The following is a 23,887-nucleotide window of genomic DNA, read 5'->3' as shown; positions in this document are numbered from 1 at the left end:
CCACCATCACCTCCTGTTGACACTCTTATCTCACAAAGTCAATGCAGGGTTTGATTTGTCAGTCCATATCTATCACATCTGACTTTTGGCCCTGCAAGGAAGGAGCTGCTGGAACACATAGCAGAGCAGTCAAACATGAACAGCAGCCATAGGTCAGTGGGAGAGGGGGATATGAAAGGCCTCTTTATGTTGCTTTTCCTGTTTTTTTGTGTGTGTGTGTGTGTGTGTGTTTTTTTACTTCTTCACTGCATGGAAGGCAGTCAGTAGTTAGCATGACTTATATTTTGGTCTACAGGCAGCCCCATCTGGTTGAGCAATCATGTAACTGCATCTCAAGGGTGGTACATATAGGCCGATGCAGATCCTCTGCAGAGTTAACGTCGTTGTCAGAGCTTTGAGATTATTTGAATATCGTTTAAAGAAAAGTGCATAGCCCACAATCAGAGTGTGAGTGTGCACAACATGGGGCGATCTAATAGGTTACCCAAGGTGTTGATGAAAGAAACACAGATAACAGGAGGCAGTGGAGGAGCCACCCATGCCTCGCGTCACCAGTCGACACACAACACGTGAGACAGACGCTCAGAGGAATGTAAAAACCTGACATATCCTCGCTCTCTCTCGAGCTTCTTTATGTTGATCTTTGAGACATTTGCCAGGGCCAATGGGTATGACTGCCGTTCCATTTCTATTTCGCCCTTTGATTACATCTTCATACATTATTGATTTATTCAGGGCTTATCTACCTTGATTACCTCATTAACACTTTGATCTTGAATACTCAAGACAGGCAGTCAGTTAATGTTTTACCTGCAGCCACTGACAAAAAGAAAGAAAGGACAAAGAAAGGGACAACACCATGTCTTAAAGTGTGAAAAAAAAAAAAAAAAAAGAGCTGTCAGGCCTCATTATAAAAACCTCTCTTTAGATAATGTGCCTGTCTCTCAGACGCCTTAGACATCAGGCCTCCGGGGTGTGTAATGAGTTGGCATTATTCATGCATTCTGCTATTTGCAGGCACAGTCTGCCAAAAAAAAAAGGACAGCCTTTGTCACAAAAGCAATCTCGCATGAATCAGTAGTTTACATTTAAGATTACTATTATACTTCACAACTTCCTTCCATATCAAAAAAAAAAACAAATAACTCACTAATTATATTAAGTCCAATAGTGAATGGCAATCCTATCCTCATAGTTATTCTATTTGCATGTAGGTTGCGTCAGGAAAGACCGGTTCTCATTTTCTCTCCTTTTGCTTCATCAAATGTAAACAAATGTCAAAAACGTTGAGAGAAACAGAAGCTGAGTGACGGCCGGACCCCCTCCTGCACCACCGCGCAGCAAGCTCGCCGTGTTTACCAGCCTCACGTCGGAAATCAGGGTTCAAATTTCAAAATCAAAGCAGCAGACCTAGCTGAGTGTTTTACGGCTACGGATGTGTGACCCATCCGGAGGATGTGGAAACCCTGCGGGCTAATAAAGTCTAGCATCCCTGTGTTCTTTGAATGAACACTGTTCCTTCATAAGAGCCTTCAGCGCGGCTCTTATGGTCGAGCTGCAGGTTAAGCCGGAAGTCCTTTGATATTGACTTTTATTTTTCCTCCTTGTGTCTCCGGGATGCTGAGCGGGCGGGCGGGGCTGTTTTTTCCTTGCAGTGCCCAGCCGTGGAGTGATGTGGCAAGACGCACGGGACGGAGCGGGCAACAGAGGGCAGCGGAGCAAACGTCCGAACGCTTAGTCTTCACCGACCTCCTTCAAATCTGTGTGTTTTAAAAGCACGATGGATTTACTTAAGAGCCTCGTCTAACGCCAGCAGCAGGCTACTGCGGCCATCCGTGCAGCCTGACACACGGACATCTTGTTTCTTCTCACGTCAGGATACCGGAGTGCAGAGAAACGTATATCTTCCTGTCGGACCCGGGTCGAGTTGTTCGGTAGTGGAGCCGTCTGAAGCTCACCATGGCGTGGCCCTGTATCAGCAGGGCGTGCTGCATGGCCCGCTTCTGGAACCAGCTGGACAAGGCTGACATTGCGGTGCCTTTGGTGTTCACCAAGTACACGGACGTCTCTGAGATGCAGCACATCCAGCTGCAGCCGCCGCTCCACCCTCCCCAGGCCCGGGTCGCCATAGAAACGCAGCCGTCTCGCGCAGAAACCCGCACCACGACGGCGGCACGCGCGCCGCGAAGGTGCGTCTCCGAGGAGCGCGTGTGTAGCTCGGTGATGCGCGAGGACTTTAAGCACTGGAGAGTGCGACCCGAACCGAGCTTTAAACCCAAGAACGAGTACCACGGACCGGAAACACCGTTCAACAGCGAGACCCAGTACCAGAAGGACTTCAAGCCCTGGCCCATCCCGAAAAGGTACGACCATCCCTGGATACCCAAGCCCGGTGATGACCGGGCACCGGACAGGTCCAGGCACGCGAAACAGCACGCGGCGCTGGCGGATGCTGAGAGCGGCGTGGAGAAGAGCGCTGTAGCTGACAAAGTACAGGAGAAAGACCTGCTGCCGGGGCAGGAGAGGAAAAAGAAGTCCAGCAAACAAGAGGGACAGAAGCAAGTTGTCCTGAAGGGGGACGGAGAGGGCAGAGGGAGGGCGGCCGCGGATGCTGTGAACAGGCAGATCAAAGAGGAGATTACAGCCGGCAGCTCCTACAAGTGAGTTCAAACACGTCCTGGCATTGCCATGGTGATGAGGCCTCACACGTCCATGATGAAAGGTCATAGGGGTCACAGGTGGTATTGTAAATACTGCAGGCCATAAATCATACTTTTATTCATTCACCTAACTATAATCTGAGGTTTTAGGTAGCCACCATACATGCCTATCAACAGGAAACACAAGCACTGCATCTGTTGTATGACAGTTATTGCCATGGGGGAGGGGGGGGGGGGTGAATACAATTTATTCTGCCATTAATAAACAAAAGTGCACAAAGAATTTTACATGATTTTACTCCATTTTAAACCTTCATTTGTTAATGGAATAATCATTTTCACATAGCCACCCAATAAAAGTGGAAATGGCTAACTTAACAAAATGGTGTGTCCTGTTTGCAAAAGTATTCCAGCTCGTCTTTGCTTTTGAACCAACATCTGTCGCTCCCACATGACACATTTTTTATTTGTATACTTTACTGTAGTTCTGCTTTCTGGTAAGACGCAAAACTACCAACACCCAAAAACCCTGTCTTCGGCAAAAAGGCCTTTTCTGAACCCCCCCCATGCCCTCAAAGTCCCTTATTAATTGGAGGTCTTTGGACAAACCTTTAATAAATGGGGGGGGCGTGGCCTGGGATAATTATATTTCCACAACACAAGACTTAATTGGGGTTGGCTAATTTATCACTTAATCTCAGGAAAGCAGTTGTTTCCCAAACTAAAATAAAGCGTGTTTTCGTGAAACAAGCAGCTCTCAGGTTCACACAGCGTGTGGAAACATCTCAGAGCAGTCATATTTTATTTTCCCCTCACACAAGGTCATTAGATTAAACAGTGTATAGTGCATGTATAGGTCCACGAGGCTAATGTCCGTCCTATTATGCAATGTTCCCGAGGATGATGGGGACTGGTGGATGGATGAGCATCAAGTCACGCACGTCACAGTCACTGTACGCATGTCTCTTGAGGCTGTGCGTTGATGTTAGCGGTTGCATTTATGTTCAGGGGAGGCTGCTGGTGGTGCGAGCGTGAGATGATGTGATGTATGAGATCCGTTTCACACTCGAGCCTTCAGTTATGTGTCATTTCGGCTGCTGTAATCTGGTGTTAAGTGGATTCTTAGGGTTTTAGAAGAATTCAATGATTTATTGTTTGTCTTACCTTGAAGAGTCATATCTCAGCATTTATATTAGATATTATAATCCATGATACATTTAATTTGAGTCACAGTGTGCGCATAAAAGGATGCAGCTTATTATGTTGTGGCTCAGAGTGCAGGTTTGGGTTGATACAGGAACCCTGGCAGATGATGTGTTTTGGCTGGCAGAGGTGAGTGGCACTGTGTGAGATCCGTGAGGGAGTCTTCCAGCTGTTTGGTGCCTTGCTGCAGTGCCTGTGTTGTTGAGCAGTCAGGAGGGTGCAGCCCAGGGCACTTTCCCCCCACATGGCATGACATGGCTGCACTGTGACAAGCAGAAGCCCCGTCAACGCTCTGTCTTCCATTGCCAGCAGAGACTCAAAGCAGGTCAACTGTGGGTTAATACCACGGATGGTGTGCACACAGTTACACAGCACACACACACACACACACACACACACACAAATATACACATGCACTAAAAATAAACTTGTTTTGTCTTTCTCGATATCACTTTTTCGTTTTTGAGTAATCACACATGATTACACAGGATCATCACTTCAGTTTAAGAAAAACAGAAGCTGATCCCTCAGTCAGGCCTGAGTGATATTGTTGAAATCAATATCCCGATATTAATAACATTATCTTCCCGATGTTGATATATATAAATGCACTGTGTTACACTTTACATGTGACAAAACTGTAACATAACAGTGTCTTAACAATCTGTAGCAAATGACAACTGTCACCGGTAAATGTACTCAGCTTGGCCTGGTTAATACGCACAATCTCTCTGTTTGAAAGAAATGAGGAGTGTGCTGTGTCTTTTTACTGCTCGGAAACGACCAGCAGTGTAGCAAGTATTCATTGTGCATATATGATGTACTTGATTGCCTCACATCTGTCTCAGAAGGGCGAACAGGTAGCTCCGTAGTTGTCGAGCATTGATGGCAGAGAGCTGGTGAACACAGTTGTTGCAATTTTCCGCTCTAACCGGGAAGGTTATCATGTCATCATTTTAAGATGATGACCTTACGAGCCTGATTACGACTGTGTGAGAAGCTAACGTTAGCTCGGCCGGATACGCTGCAGTTTCAGTGTCGTGAGTGTGATATCAGCTCGACTCTGTCAGACGTGACTTACCAGCAGTTTGTCATTATTACCATAACTGGTGAACCATGCAGCTGTTATCAGTGCATTGCATTTGAAAGTCATGTATACCGCTAATGTAATATCTGAAATGTGTCTAAACTGATGCATTTTTCTGTTGAACTGTTAAACTGGCAAGTTTACTGCATCTGATTCTGTTCATAAGATAAGTTTGTGATCATGTTTGGTACATACATATCTGTTTATATACGTTTATTTAATCAGATGTCATTGAGATCAAGATCTCTTTTGCAAGACAGAAGCATAATATACAATGAGCATATATATCAGACATAGAAAAAGCACATACAGCATCAGAAACAATCACAGACATCACTAAATAGATTTGGAAGTTAAACGCTTAAAATGAGATATTCAAGTTTTCCTCTATAATTCATTCCATTTATGAGGTGCAAGTAGTGGAAGGCAGTCTTCCCAAGTGCAGTATTTACCCGAGGCGTAACTACAGGCCTGAGATCTGCTCTGGTCAACAGTGGTTTTAAATGTGAGAAGAGAAGTGATGTACTGAGAGAGCTTTTGCAGGAGACCTTTCTAATAAAAAGGTTCTATATCCTCCTGAGAACCAAGGGAAAAAAGTGTCTTACAATTTCTGTTTTAGTGTGATTTCCTATCTATTTGGGCCTAAAAAAACACCTTACAATTTTAATTTTTTTAAATATATTTTTTATTTTAATAATAATCTTAACATGATCATAAAATGTAATACATTAGCCTGAAACTAAATAAAACATACAAGTTAGTCGTGGCCCACAGAGCATGACGACTTTGCTGCTCCCTCTCTGCCTCTGACTCTCATCAGATTCTCCTGCATCTTCTTCCTCTCCTTCTTCATCATCATCTTCACCTATCACAGGCTGATACTCATCCTCCTCATCCTTTTCCTCATCTGAAAGCTCCAAATCTGAATCTCCCTCTACTATCCGGTATAGAATCCTCTCTGCTTCACTTCTTTCTCCTACAACAATGTGCAGTCATTAAATACATTAAAATGGTCCTGGTGTCTAATACAGTTGACATTCATTAAATGCCTGTTATTTCAAAACAGAAATAATGAAACTGTTTTCAGATGTAAAAATATTGTTCTTAACATGTTTATGAACAAGAATATATATAATTATCATGGTAAAAATAGCAATAGATAAAGAATATTTGACTTGCCTCTCCTCTTTCCATAAAATGTGGTTGTTGGTATGGCAGCCATCTTGATAGAGGAAAAAAGTAAAGTTCCCAGCATGCAAACCCATCACATGACACATCACTGGAAAGCCCAGGATGTCCCCTACAGAATACTATAGGACTTGGAAGGGTAACTCCAAATACTTAAGAAAGATACAGGTGAACAAAATGTCCATTATAAAGGACATAAATGAATGGGCCGGGTCTCAGGAGGATATAAATAGAGAATGTAGTTCTCTTCTTGTTGCTAGTGAGGACCAGCCTACTTGTTCATTTATTTATTGTTATTTATATTTATCTCCTGTAATGAAACACCCAACTGTAGTGGCAGTGATTGTCCTGACTGCTTTGGCTGGAGAACACAGTTACAGTCTAGATAAGCATGAAGATGCCTGTCAATAATTCATATTCATTTCTTGTTATGTAGACCACAAATACAGGCCTGCAGTTTAACGTCTGGGATCTGAAATGGCACTATTGGCCAGACAAATTGCAGTGAGATATTTCACTCACATCATTCGGCCCTAGTTGTGTGTGGTAATGTGAAGTGTTGATGTAAAAATAATGAATATTGAGCTGCTATTGAGAGCTTGCTGAACACAAAGGCCCTTTTTCAGGAGTGCACCTGGAAAATGCTAAAGTCAACTATAGTTCTATTCTTGCCTGATATGGTGCAGCGTTTTCAACCAACACCCTCCCCCCGTCACAGGCTCTTTCCAACCTTCATCTCGCCGCCAACTCCCTGCATTATGTTTAAAATGCCTTTTTTTTTGCATGAGAATTAGTACCGAGTCTCAGACAGTAGCTGCTGAAGTCTTTGTTGCCGGTTTCTTTTTGCTACCAGCACTGCTGTAAAAGACAAAGGCCATTCTTCATCCTGTCATTATCGTTTGTTCCATTATGCGAAGCGTGGTGTTTAATAAAAGACACTAGAAGAGCAGATTGCATACAGAATTATCAAGCAGATGACCAAGAATGAGAAATGAGAGTGCAGTTTCATCGCCGACAGCGAGGCAGGTGATGCAGGTTCACCGAGTTCAGGAAGGGTGAGAGAGAGTGAGGAGGCATGAATCTTTCATTTTAATTTGTGTCACGTATCACAGCCGGAGCCTTTTCGCAGCAGAACAATCGCAGGAGCTTCTTCTTTTGATTTTCTTCTCTCATGGTTTCTCACCTGGACACGTAAAATCCTCCCTCTCCCAGACAAGGGCGCTCCATCAATTCCAAATGAGTTTGTCTTTTGTGTCACGTTTACAGAACGTACACAGCACTTGTGGGCACGAGCAGACAGTACACTGTAAAGAGGCCAATGGATTCTGGTGGATTTAAAAATGATCCTCTTAGAGAGCCAGCAAAGCCTCATGTTTCTACTGACAAGCAGTGAATGCAGAAACACCCATTCTGCTTCAGCTCAAAGACAGGGAGGCAGGACAAATCAGAGGAGAAAGAAAAAAAGGGCGGGTTGTTATCTCGCAACTAATTTGCAGTAAAAGAGTGCTCTGATTTTCTTTTTTTTCTGCTCCCTGAAAATAAAAATCAGTGCGGTTCACTTGTGAGATTTACTCTCGCCAAAATGTAATCCTTCAAATCTCAGCTGATGTCCAGTATTCATTTGTTGCGTCAATTCAGAGCTCTGCCAGCTAATGCTAGCTGTCTTATGTAACCTAATCCAATCTGATTTTATCATATCTGTTTACAGTTAATTCACGGGGAAATGTCTCCAGGATGTGAATGAATTATGTAAGATACTGTAACCCAGTTAGACCTGCTGTTTGTAACTAAACTCAGACCATTGTTAATAACTGGAAACCTGCCTGCATCATTAACACACATGCTCAAGTCGACATTTTTGAAACGTTCCTTTATTTAAAATGGTGGCTATAGTATGTTTGATGGTTGCTGTGTTTATAGTAATTGGCAGAGCTTTGAATTGTTACCGTTACTAACCTTACAAGAATTCTTCAGTCAGATTTGCACGGGAGCCATCCTTTGTGACCCAATGAGAATCCACTGTAACACTGTATGTGCACTGTTGCAGCTCTCAGTGTAGCTGTTTCCATTGAGCCACTGCCTCAGAGGCTACAAAGAGGCTGTGAGATAGAAGGAGGGAGTATTGACCAGAAGCCAGGCTCTACGCCCGCTGACACACCAACAAACACTATTAGGAAGTGAAGCCACAGTGCTGTGCGTGGGCACATTGATTCCTTGGAATACTCTGAGAGAAGCGGGCCAGCCCTTTATCTCCGGCCAGCACTGGTGAGGAGTTAGAGCCAGAGTCACTGTGGTCGCCGTCGGTGATAACTGCACAGGCGTTCATCTCAGCAGTGTTAGTGAACGGATGTATTTATGGCTTGCACAAATTACAAAGTGCATTCTAACAGAGTCACACTCAAATTACACTTTTCATCCTTATATAGACATTAGAGATACAACTATTTTTTATCTTATTGATTATAATAATATCAGAACAATCGATTCTTCAGCAGTAATCCATTTATAATGATGTAAAAACCTCATGTTAGAGAAGCTGGAACTAGTTAAAAAATCTAGTTAAAAAAAGATAATCATCAGATGATCATTAGACCTGCTAAACATCAGCATGTTAGTATCATCATGGTCTGTCAGAATTGTGAACTAAATATCGTTTATTAATTATTATAGTTAATAAAGGATTTCCAGTACATTTCCTAATTGATTAATTGACTAATCATTGTATCACTAATGCACATTATGTACAGGATTTATTTGATTATGAGGTTCATAAACGGATGTGTGTGTGGGACACATACAGTATAATCTACATACAAAATGGGCACTGCAGGGACTCCTTGTTCATATTATCATGATGTTGTTTTACAGTATGTTCTGTCGAGCACTTTATGTGGTATTTATATTTTTACTGTGGACCTTCTGCGTCCCAGGGAGGTGTTGGAGGAAGGGCTGCCTGCAATAAGAGGCTTGCTTCACATTAGGGGTTTTAAAATACAGTTTCTCAATGGGAATGGGAATGTGGGAACTTGCCTTTTTCACTCTACACCTGGCTAGTTTTCTGTGGCCTGCCAAGAACCTGTCATCGTACTTTTAACTGCAATTATGTGTCAAGGCAACTTGTGCGGCTCGACACTGTTTGATCCCACTGTGCCGAAATTTGCTTTTTATTCTTTTCTCCCTTAACTCCCCCCTTGGTGAGTGGTCCAGATTGTGCCATGTTGGCGCAGGGCTGCATGAAGCTCAGCAGTGCTGTACCCTGGCGCGGTTCCACCCCTGTCAGTGCCAGTGTTTGGTTGTAGTGACGAGGCCTTTCTCCGCACATCCCCTCCACCACAGCGGGTCAGCAGGGTCAGCCGTCCAAAGCAGCTTTAGTCACACAGCGAGAAATATCAGGCGGTATGATAGCATGGCCTGGGCCTCAGTGACTCACAGAACTGAGCGACATCCTCCTTAACAGCAAAGCAGGAGAGGATGCAGAAATTCATATAGATACATAAAAAATTGTTATTTGGTTATTTGAAATGTGAGATGTGATTTCATTTTCATGGAAGGATTTCATTTTTTTTATCATGGATTGGATGAGCAGAGCAGAGCTATTAGAAACACCTCTTCTGTGTCTTCTTCTCAGCAAAAATTAAACACTGAAAATAGTGTATGGATGTTTATTGGATTTCAGTACAATGAAATATGAAAAATATGAAAAATAAACTGGAGAGCCCGTGAATGTAAATGAATCACCAGCCAACACGTTTGGCATGCTCTGAAAAGGACTACTTAGCTGCATTATATGCTCCTCACTGGGCCTCTAACGCACACACAGTGAGGTACAGACCAGTGTGAGCCCGTCAAAATGAAAACAAGTCTTACAACTCTTCTCCAGTGCGCCAGGCTTCACTCACCAAGCGTCTTCAGCTGCTTTGCCTTCAACAGGGTGGTGCCTGAGGAAGTCTCTGGATGAAATTCAGTTAAAGGATGGTTGGATGGATGGTCGGTTAGTTAAGATTATCCATTAATATAAAGAGATGGAAGAGACTTGTATTGTATAGTAGATTGTATTTTTGAATAATTCGTTTGAAAAAAAAAAAAGAGGTTGAAAGATTACAGAACTCAACCCATTTTGCCCATTGATAGGTGGAGATGAAAGGTTGTACGTATGTTTTGTATTTATGATCATTTGCATTTCTCTTGTAAAATTTCTGAATCTCTAGGAGCAGATATTGGTCTTTGTTAAAAATGCTATGAAGATGGTTCTTTTGTATATTATAGTATCTATGGTGATGTAAGTCACATGACAGCCACTGTGCCAAGGTCGTTTTTGAACACTCATTTTTAAACAAGTACCAAGTACACTCTGACCTCAGAGACACAAGCTGTATTGTTACACAGTCGTATGTGCATGAATAGAAGCAATGTTACAGTACAGACCGGTGTTTCACACTGTGAACCTTGTCTGCACCCACAATCTGACGCTTTCTCTGTCTCCTTCACACACACACACACACACACTCCCTGTGGTGTCATGTGAGTGCTTTATACCCTTGGCCTTGGACATTGTTGTATAACCTGTCTCTGCACTGTGGCTTCTTGGCCCCTGTCGAGCATTGAAAGTGGACTTCGGTCCTGTTATGTAATCGCTCTCTGAGTGATTTCCACCTCTCCTCTGCACCACTGGAGGGATTTCTGTATTCAGCAGTCATATCGCTGTCACCACCCTTTGTGTCATAGATAGTTTGCTTTTCATATTATGGTAAAAATGGGCCGTGCCTCACACAACCTGTTGTTGTTTATCGTCTCGCTCCCACATGCTTTCCCATGACAGCCCACCACAGGAACACCTGAGGTCAGAACGCAGCTCTCACACTGGGATGCAAAGTCAGACAGCTGCAGTCTCATGGACCCCTTCTCAATGTACCGCATGAAAAGATGTCAAATCAGCGCGCCTGTCCCTGCCACGTGCACTACATTAAACAGGATCACACGGTCTCCAAGGCTGTTTTCCATAGCTGCCAGTAAATATTGATTTGATGTTTTCCCATATGACTCTGGCTTATAAATTGTTCTAATGAGGCTCTAGTACAGAAGCCCGACCTTGTCTGCTCCCCTATCTGCACTTGGTGGTGTTGCCGACTTTTCTCTGAGCCTTGGCTACAGTAACGTGGCTCTCACTAAAAATAGGTCCAAGATTTCATATGTTCCACAAGGCATTTTCTTTTAAACAGGTAATTTTCTTTTTTTCTTCTTGTGTGTCTCGTGGTAACTTTTGTGAGGTGGTGATGAAATGCCTTGTGATCGTGCTGCAAACCAATTTTCCTGCTGGGACAAATAAAGTATCTATCAGTGTTCGCACTGAATTGTGCTGCGCTGGGGGTTGGACAGTTCATGTGTTTGTGACTGCACTGGAGCCACTGGGGACGACTGATAGGTGTCGCCTGACTGGCCTAAACCAGAGAGCTGTCTGTTTTCCTTTGTTCTTAGCTACAGCGTCACGGCATCCTATTGCACTACTATAAAACTATTCTGATGTTTTGAATGAGGACGCTGAGGCCAAGTCTATGTGCTATGTGTATAGGTCTACATGCATTCTCTTTTCTTGATGATTAATGACAATTTTACATCACTGTTAGACAAGTCATCTGGGATTACATGCTGACATTGTTTCCTTTTCCACAGGCAGTGTACAGCTCATTCACGAGAGAGCACACACATTGACCAGATAGCTTCCTGCTCAGATAGTAGGGTCTTATAGTATATGTCTGTTTTCTGAAACATTACCTGATTACCTTTTTTAAGGTACTAACCTATGAATGTAACATTTAAAGCAAAGGCACATTTCAGCATATCTGATTTTCCACAATAGTAAAAAAAAAAAAAAAGCATATTAGTGTCTTCTGTGAAGTGACTTTCTTCTTTTATAACAATAATACAGGGCACAGCTCAAACAAATTGTCAATTGATCGGTTAACAGAAAAATAATCAGCAACTGTTTTGGTGACTGATCAATCGTCTAGGCCATTTTCTTTTTTTGCCAAATGTTCTCTGGTTCCAGCCTTTCCTTTGTGAGGTTTTGCTGCTTTTCGTAGTCTAATATCTTTAGTGTTGAAGAGTTCGTTGGACAAAACAAGCAATTTGATGATGTTTTATAATGAGCATGTTAATACTCGAAATAATTGTTAGATGCAGCATACAATGGAAATACAGGTGATTAGCTTCTGTACATAACATGTGGTAGTTTGCTGCGTGACTGATGGCGAGGGAATCCAGTACACTGCAGAGAAAAATAAAGAGTGTGAAGGAGAGAGAGAAAGAGAGGGATGCAGTGAATATGCACCTGATGTACTGCTGCTGTGGTTGTCCTTCTGTGGTACAGTTATCCATAGTCTTTAAATGTGAGGAGGCTGGTACAGGACGCATGCTGCAGGCCAGCCTGCTCTGTGTGGATGCCATACTGCTGACCTTCTTCAGAACTGCTGTGTGAGGACTACAGAATATCACGGCATCAGACTGTGGTGCAGACCTCCCCCCACCTACAGCACCTCTGACATACTCTGCTCTCCAGCAGTAATGCACCACTTCTCCTCCCATGTTTCCTATAGACACGGATTGCAAAATTGGTGTCATGCTGTCTACAATAAGAATCAGGTCTATTTTTGTAGAGATTCTCTTTAATGATGCTCCAGCAAAGAAGGGTTAGACAGTCGCCAAACAAAATACAGCAACACCAGAGGCAGTGTAGAGACAGAGTCACTGATTTGCATAGGGATAATTGTACCAGAAAAAATAGTATTTATTAAATACACAAAAGACTAAAAGGGTATAATGAACCAGCAGAAAAGTGATACTGCAACTAATGTTTCATTAAAAAACAAACAAGATTCATCTTTATTGGTGTCGAAAGAATAATTAGACATTTGGGGAGAAATGCTTATTTGCTAATGAAGCTAGAGCTAGCAGCCGGTTAGCTTAACTTAGTATAAAGACTGGAAGCAGGGGCAAACAGCTAGCCTAGCTCTGTCCAAAGACAACAAGATCAGACTGCCGGCACCTCTAAAGCTCACTAATCAACACGTTACAGCTTGTTTGTTTTGCTTCTCCTTCTGTACGAAATAACAAAGTGTTGTGCATGGCTTCATGTGCTGGACTGTTTTTTCTGTTTTTTTTACCTTTAGACAGAGCCAGGCTGGCTGTTTCTTTTTGCTAAGCTAGCTATATATTTAGCAAGCTAGCAAACAAGCATATTTCCCAAAAATGTCAAACTATTCCTTTAACTTGAGACCTTTAAGGCTGTCTAACAATGTTCTGTTTATCAGAAGCATTTACAGTGATGAATTACCCAGAAGGCAACGTGTCACTGTCACCTGTGCCCTGTTGTGACTCTGCAATCCTTATTGATGGGTTTTAAAGCTCTTACAACAAAGTAAAGCTGATTTCCTTCTTTCCACACAGAACTGAGTACAAGGCTTACAGAGATGTGAAGCCGGCAAAGATGATCCGGGCCCGGTCCCAGTACCTGCCACCGGATGGGAAGACCAGCCAAGAGACCAGCTACAGTGCCACCTACAAGGGGCAAGCCCCTCTGCAGCCAGCCAACAACAAGGCCCTGGAAAGGAGGAGGATACGCAGTTTGTACAGCGAGCCTTACATAGACCCCACCAAACAGGTGAGAACGCAGCTTTCTAAGCACATAGTATGGTTTAAAATGAATTTAGGGAAGGGGAGCTGAAAAAATCTTTACATCACTGTAATGTTGTGAAATTCTTGCCATGCTCATCTCATTGCACAGCACAGTTTTAGAAATAACTAGCCATAACTGAGGCATTTCAGCTCAGGAATCTCATTTGCGCTGTCCGACATCCTTAGGTTGACAGGTATAGTGCCCCTCGCTCTAAACCCAAAAAGCCTGGAGCCACAGCGGCAGGCCAGGGCAAGCCAGCGAAGAAAGCCAAAGATAAGCAGAGCGCCGCGCTGAGGGGCTCCAAGAAGGCGACCTCGGAGAACCAGCCCGAGAACCGGCCGGCGGTGGGGGACAAGGAGAAAAGTAAAGAGATGAACAACAAACTGGCTGAGGCAAAAGAGTAAAAATCATTTAGCACTACTTCTCCTTTTCTTTCTTATTTTTGGGGGGAAAAAAAACAAACACAGAGGCTGCAAAATTAACTACGGTTCTCATCTTTCCTTCTCTCTCTCTTCTTTCCCTCTGTTTCCCCCTGCAGTCTCTTTCTTCTTCTCTTCTTTGTTCAGCCTCTCAGTATCCACTCACTCTTCTTCTCTGTCCTCTTTCACTACCTCTCGGCTACGTTTGTACGAACATAATGAAATAAGATGTTGGGGTTTAGACATGACATGTCATTGCTCCTCCCACCTCACGCTATGTTAGATCGCTATAGTGACGAGTGGGCGGGATCATCCTCTTCCTCCGCCATTTGATGCCACCCACCACCCCCACTTGCTCGCCTCCATCTCCAGGTTGCCATGGCTACTGGCTGTCTGGCCAGCCAATGGATGGCTCTTGTTGCATGGGCCCACCGACAAGCAATTCTGAAGGGTTGGCTTTGATCAACTGAGCAGATTGCTTTGTGGAGTTTATCAAGGATTTTTCTTCCTCCTTCTTTTTGTTTTTGGGAGAAAAGATAATCAAATTGGCTCTTGGATGTGGTTTCTGCACGTGCTAAATTAACCGCAAATCTGAAAATCTTTGATAAATGTCCCGCTTGGTTAGTCACGAGTGTCTGATCCACGGCTTGTTTTGTACCTGCTCTGTCATCTTTGCTTCTGTCCTCTGTTCATGGTAGAGCTCACGAGGCTCAGAGCCTGTGTTGGGCGACACCACAACGCTTTGTTCAATGTGATTTATGTAATCCAATGTCTCATTTGTAACTGAACTCTGTTGTAGGCTGCACAAAATCGTTTTCAATTCATCTAAAAAATGTTTTTTTTTAAAAACACCCATTCAGCATTTGCTCCGTTCATGTGAAACCCATTCATACAGTGTTATTTTAGTTCACTCAAGGCTATTTTGTAACACCCAATTTGTTGCCACGGAACCATCTGGGTCACACTAAACTGATTATGCATTAAACACCAGTCATTTGCATAGCAGACGAGTATTCCCACTGAATTAGATAATGCTGGAGTGCAGTCGTGATGACATTTAACGTTAGAGTAGCAGCATTTCTCAGAATCAGAGAGGGGCGAGTTCAGTGGAGCTGGAAAATGTTGTGTTGAGTGGTTCGGTATAGTCGTAACTCAGTGTGATCACCTCCAACGTCGTCTTTATTGCAAAGCTTCACAGCAGTAATGCAATTGCGGCAGCATACCCTCGAACACACACCTCCTTTTGGCTTTTTTTTTTTGTTTGTTTTAAACTGCCAAGGGTGACCGTGACCAATGTGATTAGACTGCCATGGGGCGATAGCGGACGGCTCATATTGCTGCTTAATAGCACTTTTCACGTTACCTTTAAAGAGGGAGCTGTATGGATGAAGCTCCCATAATGCATCCAAATAAATCATGAACAAGTCACTGCCATTTGTTACATTTGTTTACAAGGATGAGACGTTTTGATCTAATTTCCTTTATGACTAATATCTGTTAATACCATGGTTTATTTGAACACTCCCCAATAAGGGCACAGTGATGTGATGATGAGTGTAACTGCTTCTGGTTTGGACTGCTGCGTGCTCATCACTCTCTGTTTCTGAATCTATGTGGTTGTACCTGTCTTGCCCCAGGCCAAAAGTATGCTTGGTATGATGAGGTTGAGTTTGTTTTTAAAATGTTGATTCAACACTGGACTGTGTTTGTGTGTAAGAGGTATCTAGCAAAGCGTACCAAAACAAGCTGCAACGCCTCCTGGTTTAATCCAGATTTCCTCAGAGAGATGTGTTGAAGAAAAAGGGAACATGAAGCAAGTTGTTTTGTAACTGTTTATCTGTTCAGACTAATTATAACCTCCCTTGTATATACAGCTTATATCTGTCTATATATTCCAGCAGGGCTACATGTTGGCTGCACTTGGTCCAAAGCATCCAGCTGCTTTCGTAGTCTTAGCTTATGTAGAGAGAGAGAGACATCATTTTGACAAGTCTTTGTTTTTGGAATAGAAGAGTACTGTACAGTTTTGTCATGGGTCAACCCGTCAACCCCCCCCCCCCCACACACACACACACACATACACACACACACTCACCATTCTCATTAGCTCTGCTACTCAGCATCCTTCCATCCATTCTGAGTGGACGACTGTACGTCTCTATTTTCTGTGATGTCTGACACAGCGACCATCACCACCACCACCACCATGTCTATCCAAACTGAGCACGTGCCCCTTCAGGGATTAGGGCCCGACTCATTATCATTTTGCAGCCTTTGTTTGGGGGACCCTTTGTCATGTAACACAAGGGAGGGGGCTTGTAGGGGCAGTACATGTAAAAGGTGCTTAGCACACCACACACCCTGTGCTATCTTTGTGATTATTAGGCAAATAAGGATAGAAAGTATGGTAAAGAAAGTTATGTCTTGGGCGGAAAAAAAATAAAAAATGACTGTGACGTGCTTGTGTTTCTATCTGCTTGCTCATATTTAATGAAACATTACAAATAAATGCAAAAAAGCAGAAAAAGCAGTGTCTTCTTGCTTTTTTTTGTTGTTAATAAGAATGGTGAAAGACTAGTGGTTGCAGGTTTCTGTCAGTGTTTCTCCTGTCCCAGTCTTTGTCTTTGTGAGACAGACAGCATTAAATAAATCCACATGGAAGAGAATTTTTGCTCTTGCAACTTCTTCCGCATTCTGGCATGAGCTCTGACATCCGATCCAGGCCCTGCATGTTGCCCTCATGTGAGAACTGCAGAATATATTATTTCTTGCATCATGTCTCTAATATATTCCAAGAACTCATCTGACTTATAGAGCGACATGCATGTCAAAGGATGTCCAGAAACTTATTCCAGAATAAGATGTCATGTGCTTCTTAGGCTTCTAGTTAATGTACAAATGATGCTTCTTTATGCCAAAAAAAAACAAAAAAACACCCACAAATGTGTGATATTCCATTTTGCCACATTGTTCTTTCTCATACTTAGCCTGGTGTCATGATGTGAGTATTTGAGGATGTCACATTTGGATGATGCTGTGTCCCAATTTGTCGTGTGCTAATGAGTGACATTCTGATTCATTTGAAGGGTTGTGCTAAAACAGTACCACTACATACAACTCTGCCAGCCAATCCGAGATATTGGCTGGGTGCAGACTCTAAAGCAACACCTGTGGGGCTGTGCTCTACCCAATCCCAGGTAATCAATCACAAGAGCAACGGAAAAGAAATAGACCACGAGCCACAAATGCCACTCATTCCCATTCATACATGCTCATGGAGTTGTGATTTACTTTTGTTTTCTATTACAGTGGCACAGTTTTGTTTTTCTGGTGAACCACCACATTATCTCTGATCTACTCCTCAGGTCATAGCCCCACTGTATTTCTCTTCCATATGGACACTGTAGTGGGGGGAGGGGGTGATGAATGGGGCTGTCTGACTGCCTGCTGTCACATCCTACATGTAAGGTTCCTTAAGGTGCCTTTTCTTAAGGAGGCCTCAGGTTTAGTCCAGTCATCTCCAGCCATCCTTGAACCTCCGCCAGCTGCTGTAAACCACCCACTCTTTACGGTTAAAACAGACTGCATGACTGTTGAATCATCCTCCCAGGGAGGAGAGTGGAGATCACTATCCTGCTCATGTATGATGCAGGCCACTCATGTAAGCACATCTTATTCTATCAACTGTACCACTTTGCATCTTAGCTTGTTGTCACTGGGTAAAAGTTTCATACTATGTTTTGTTTTCTTTTGTATATTCATTCTCAATCCGTCACTGAAGCATGCTGCCACTGTTTTCTGTTGGACCTGCAATCTGATGCTATGATTAAATCACTGGGTCTAGACTTTGCACTCTCTCTGGAGTGTTAGCTTGGATAAAAAAGATGAGGGGTAAGTATGAATGGAATGAGGGAAGCGGCTCTGCTTTGGAGAGTTCAAAGGAAAATTGTAAGTGCATGTTAATGATCTTCACTCTTAATTTGTGCTGCTAACTTATTCCCATTCAAATGTGATTCGCGTGACACGTACTGCATCTTGTAGCTATTCTTTCACAGAACACCCCGAGACTCTCATTGCACTATTGGCATCCTGCAGTTCATAATGTCTCTGTGACTAATTGAAGGGGTCAAAGTATAGATTTAAACCAAAGGCCTGGATTGATCGAAATGCAAAGCTGTCCAGTGCATCATTAGAAATAGACCAAAAGCTTAACTTTACATGTGTATCCCCACGACACAATGGATTTTATTCAAGATTTAGTCAAGAAGGCCTATATTACATGATGCATAAGTCATTTGATTGAGGCTTTTTTTTATGTAATATCTGTGATAAGCAAACAGGCAAAGAAGCCCTGTAGTCATGTTGTAGCTTTGACTCCTGTTGAGTTTTCAGCCCTAAAACAGAAGCCTGATGTTCTCCTCTGAAATGAGCGGTCACAGGGTGCTCAGCTCTACCCAATGACTTGTTGTGGTTTCGCCCGAGAGAAATGCCTCATCGTGTGTCTCTTTCTGTCTCCTTCCTCTCTGGTGTCTTAACCATGTGCTGCCTCCTAGAGATGCTAAAGACGAGATACTCCGACCCAGTCATCATCATTCCCAGGGTGCTGCTGGAGGAGAGCCACAGCCGCTGCTGGAAAGACCCGAACCTCGGAGGAGCAGCGGAGTCGTACGCTTTGCCCTAGATGGGAACCAGACTGAGTAGTTCTGCCCGTCAGGATGGAGGCAGATACACCTTATGCAGAGACTGCTGCTCTGTTCTGTAAATATCTAGTATTTGCAACTAAGCTGGATTAGGAAAAGAGGTGAATCCCACAAAAAAAAAAAAACGTTTCCAAGGAGAAGCCCACATATTTGAAACACGCATGTTTGAAACTGCTTTCGCCTCCGAGGTCACAGCTGTTTGACCCACGGCATTATTGCAAAGGTGCTACATCATTTTCTGGTTTCATGCAATTTATTTTAAAAGAGTATATCAATACTATTAGAAATGCCACACCATAAAGTGCTTCTACAACAATAACAATAAACTGTACTGTACATTGATCAGTTTTAGTGTTAATAAATAAGCATAACTTGCAGATTGCCATAGCGTAATGTAGTTTTTGTTGTATGGTCAGTCATTTTCAAATAGCGGGGTTTGCATGGTGTGAAGTGATGAAGGGTTCGGCATGTCACGTAGGCTAGGGGGCTCCTAGATCTGGATTCAATGTGACACTTGGCCCATTACATTTAAGTGCATAACAAACTGTGAGATAGAAAGATTAAAAAAGGGTACGTTAATACATTTTAGATTGACTGGCATTGTTTGAAAATGTTCAATACTAGTGCCAAGAGTTTTTCGTATCTTTCCAAATTTATCCTTTTTTTCCTGATTCAAGCATTCTTTTCTATGAAACCCCTTATTTCATTTAACAGAAGAAGCCACATTTTAAAATATTTAAAGTCCCCCTCCACTCAAAAAAACTGTGTTTACTCGTTGTTCCTTGACTGTGACGTTTGAGCCTCACTGTGCAGAATGATGTGTGTGCAGAGTTTGACACTAGAAGGCTGTTGTTCACTTTCATCTGCTGAAGGGGGGAAGGTTTCTCAGCTGAAGACGTGCACGAACCAGCAGGACTTTGTGACATCACAACTAATTTGGGAGCCAGTCGTGATCCAGTATGCAACTCACACACATGTGATGTGGAAACGTGAAGCCTTACATTATTTATGTGTCAGTATTTTTATATCTTAAAGGGGAACAATTGTATAAAGCCTTTTGTGACTCCGGAGGGAGCTGCGAGAAATCTGATAAATTGCCTCTAAACATCAGTTGGGGCTGAAGAGTGTTGTGAAGAAGTTCGAAAATAAAATAAATCTGGGCGTGTGGAGTTAGAAAGAAGGAAGCTTATCAGACCTCGCAGTTCGAGGCTACATTAGCCACTACTAGCATAGCACACCCGAATCTCTGACTGAACTGTCAGTAGAAAATATCTGGTCCTGCTACATTGATTTTGATCCTTTTTGTTTTAAACTGTCCATCATGAGTGCGACAATGTCATAGGAGTGCAATGCTGAATCAGTGGAGTACTCTGGTGGGGTGATCTTCAAATGTTGCCTATACACAAGCAGCCGCAAACATGATTTTGAATCTGACCTCAATGCCAGCTTTCAGTTCTTGACAGTTTTCGACGCTGCGGACACATTTCAGTCGGTACCAAAAACCTTACTAAGGCCTCTCAAGTTTAATCCAACAAACAACTCTGAAACAAACTGGAGCTGGTCCGCTGTCAAACCACTTTGCTTGTTCAATTAATGCATCCCTGCTGGACCAAAACTAGGACTAAACCTGTTACCGTGCACTCCTGTCAGATTTCCAAGTCAGCAACAAAAAGCAAAGCGCGATGGATTACCTACTTTTCCTTAAAAAGCACAAGCAGCATTTTTGGAAGCGTTTTTTTTGGCAGCCTTTTCGGGTGCCTCATTAAGACAGGTACTCATATTTCATTTATGGCTTTACAGTCCAGAGCGTAAGGGAAAGAGAGATTAAGAAACAGGGCAGGAAACAACATAAGCAGCTGGTTGGAGGTTTTGATGTAGAGAGGCTGTTTCCTTGTCACTGTTCATATTGCTCCTCATTAGACTGCCTCTCCTTCGTTACTGCTGTTAGCTTCATAGCAAACTGTAAAAGACAATATATATGATTATGCTTGCATCCACTCACATGCACGCAGACACAACTCAGTGTCCACATGCAGCCTAGTGGTGCTCGCTGCTTCAGATTTGGTGTCACATCACAACTTGCATTGGTGGGGAAGATTTCTGGGATTTGTGTAGGCTAATTGTGCTCCGAGAGACTGTTGTCTTTAACAAGCGTGAGGGGGGGGGGGGGAGGGGAAGTAACACTCAATCTGTCAGTCTTAATCAGCAAGTCAGCCATCTTGATGAAATATTCACAAATAATTCAAAATCCAAAGAGGACCGGAGCGAAGAGAGTCGATCGCCATCGATTCTGTTGTGTTACATTGTTTGCTGCACTGTGATTTTTTACTGTGACACTATTAATGCAGCTTTCAGACGAGTGCAACGAGTGAAGACCACCGTTCCCCCCTGAGATCTCACCCTCAAATACATCAGTGGTGGAGGAAGTATTCATATTCTTCTATACTTTAGTAAAAGAAGCAATACCACACTGTAAATAAGTCCTGCACTGAAAATGTGACTTAAGTGCATTAGGTTTGATTATAAAGCCGGTCAAGGTGCTGTATAAATACTGTGAAAGTATAAAATCCACGGAGAAATGCACACAGCCCGTATTCAGAAACTGTGCCTTTAAACGAGCCGTCAGGACTTCCGTAAGGTTGTGATGTCACAAGTCACTCAGCCACTAATTTGGTACTGAATTGTATGAATCAACAACTCTTCAACTAAACGAACTAAACACTTTACAGGTACACAGGTCAATAGGTAGGTAAATAACTTTACCTATAATTGGCACTAAATAACGGGACCTGTAAAATAAAGTGTGACTGCTAATTTTAACTACTTTGTGTACTGATGGTTCGTTGCATCTAGAACAGTTCATTACATTCTCATCATATGTTCTGTGGAGTAATAAAGTATAATAAAAAAAAATAATAGAATAAAGTAACCAATAAAATGTCGAGGAGTAAAAAGCACAACATTTCTCTCTGAACTGTAGTGGAGTAGAAGTAGCAGTGGCATGAAGTAAGTACTGTACAAGTACCTCACATGTGTACTTGAGTAAATATATTTAGTTACATTCCACCATTGAAATACATCGATGAAACTGATTGTAGAACAGCAGGTGACTGAGATTGTAGCACAGTACCAAGACAGCACAATTACACTGCTCACATTTGAGGATCACAATCCGTCACACTGTCCTGAGCTGCTCCATAAAAACACTACGAGGATGTGTAATTAGTCATGACCTGTGTGAGTGAAAGCCTTTGGAGATCCCTGTGTATACTGCACGCGCACACACACACACACACACACACACACACACAGAGCATGAAGCATGATGAATGACTGTGTCTCAGAGCTGCCCTGACCTGGATGAACAGAGGGACGGATGTGAGGAAGAGGGGGTAGGAAAGAGGAAGAACTGTGGAGACACGGATCATGTTGCAGCCATTACGAGGGATGTGGCTCTGCTGCTTTCCGGAATCTAGACGTACAGAGTGGGTAAACTAATGTCTCCTCCTGAGCTCCCCCCTAATCCCCAGGGCCTGATTTATGAATTCAGGAATGACTCCCTAGCCACTTTTGTGTATTTAACAATGGAGATTGTTGCTAGTTGTGGCCACTCTGTGTATGTGTGAAGCTTATAAATGATGAAACACCTGCTGTTTTTACAATCCAATGCAATCCAAGGCCATCCAAAGTGGATCAGCTGCCAAACAGTACCAAAACATCAAAAGAGGTAGCGGACGTTTGAAATTGTAGCCCAAAAATGTGCATCACAAAATCTGAATACATGAATTGTTTTAAGTCAATAATAAAGGCACATTTCAGCCGATTTCATGCTTTTAAACCGAAATGATTCCCCGCTCTTTCTCTCCATCCCTGCCCTGGGCTGTTGCCATAGAGACGGGGTGCCAGGCCTCAGACGGTGAGGCTGAATGGGTTAATTAGGAGGCGGAGCATTTGCAGCCCTCCAGATGGTAGTAAGCCCTCCTTCACCGCGGGTCTCCAGGGACCTCCTCTCCAAGAGAAAGCCTCTCCTGTTTAGTATTCAGGCCCTCGCGTCGATCCAGGAGCTGCATTTATGAGCCTGTAGTCAACGATGTGGGATTATTGGACGTGTGGGGAAAAGCGGGATCCTCCTCTTCAGCTCTGCTAGACTGAGAAAGGCTTACTCAAGATCTTTTTCTTAACCCCTGATCTGGTTAAAGGAGGAACATGACACACACACACACACACCCTCCCCCTCTGCAACCCCCCACCCAATCCAAAAATGATGAAAAACTTTTTTTCATTTCATCTCATACCTTTTGTTGCCCTCTGTAAAGAGTGTAAACATGTTACCTCTAAGCATTCAGGAAGCCATCTTGCCTTGTTTGTAAAGATTGAAGAATTGTGTCAGCGGCGCCCCCAAGTGTCTGCATTCATACACGACATGTTTATTGTCACTATCACTTCACAGCACAAAGTAAGAGCTCGCACAAGTGAGAGCACAGTTCATATTTCAGATGCGTTACAAACAGTACAAATACACAAAGTGTGGTTGTAGAAAAATAGCAGCTAAAAGAAAATAAAGTGATAACGGTGACTGACTCGTACTGAGGATGGTATATTTTAAGCATATTCGACTACAAGGACTTCATCATTTATATAAATATATTCAATACACGCTAGTTCAGTGCAAACTCATTACATTCAAATTTTGATGTGAACCATGTAGTCTCTTTCTCCTTACTCAGTGGGTAGTTTTAATATTCTGAATTTAGTTTGGTACATTTCCTCTCCAGTATTGTCGTGTCTCATGCCTCGGTGACATGACATTTTGTGTCTCAGCGAAATGTAACTTAAAACCTTCAAGACAGAAACTGTTGACTTTCAAAATGTGTAACAAGTCATACCTATCTATTCTTTAATGTTAAATATTCATGAAATGTCTATATTCTCTATATTTGACATTCCAGTATGCAACT

General features: G+C 42.9%; 1 protein-coding gene across 1 annotated transcript; it reads left to right on the top strand.

Moving 5' to 3' along the window:
* The first annotated feature begins 1,959 nt into the window (after positions 1-1,959).
* Positions 1,960-18,930, top strand: map6a (microtubule-associated protein 6a). The gene is made up of 5 exons (XM_070917995.1): positions 1,960-2,660; positions 13,582-13,795; positions 13,996-14,210; positions 17,316-17,426; positions 18,783-18,930. The coding sequence occupies exons 1-5, from the start codon at positions 1,960-1,962 to the stop codon at positions 18,928-18,930; spliced, it is 1,389 nt and encodes a 462-aa protein (XP_070774096.1).
* The last annotated feature ends 4,957 nt before the right edge of the window (positions 18,931-23,887 follow it).

The sequence above is a fragment of the Enoplosus armatus genome, chromosome 13, assembly GCF_043641665.1.
Source record: "Enoplosus armatus isolate fEnoArm2 chromosome 13, fEnoArm2.hap1, whole genome shotgun sequence".
In the NCBI taxonomy this organism is placed as follows: domain Eukaryota; kingdom Metazoa; phylum Chordata; class Actinopteri; order Centrarchiformes; family Enoplosidae; genus Enoplosus; species Enoplosus armatus.
The sequence above is the reverse complement of the archived record's forward strand: the minus strand, read 5'-3'. Positions and strand labels throughout refer to the sequence as shown.

Coding starts and splice junctions, on each gene's coding strand:
- map6a (XM_070917995.1), top strand. CDS start 1,960: ATGGCGTGGCCCTGTATCAGCAGGGCGTGCTGCATGGCCCGCTTCTGG. Junction 13,796..13,995: donor ACATAGACCCCACCAAACAG/GTGAGAACGCAG, acceptor CGACATCCTTAG/GTTGACAGGTATAGTGCCCC. Junction 14,211..17,315: donor AAACTGGCTGAGGCAAAAGA/GTAAAAATCATT, acceptor ATTCATTTGAAG/GGTTGTGCTAAAACAGTACC.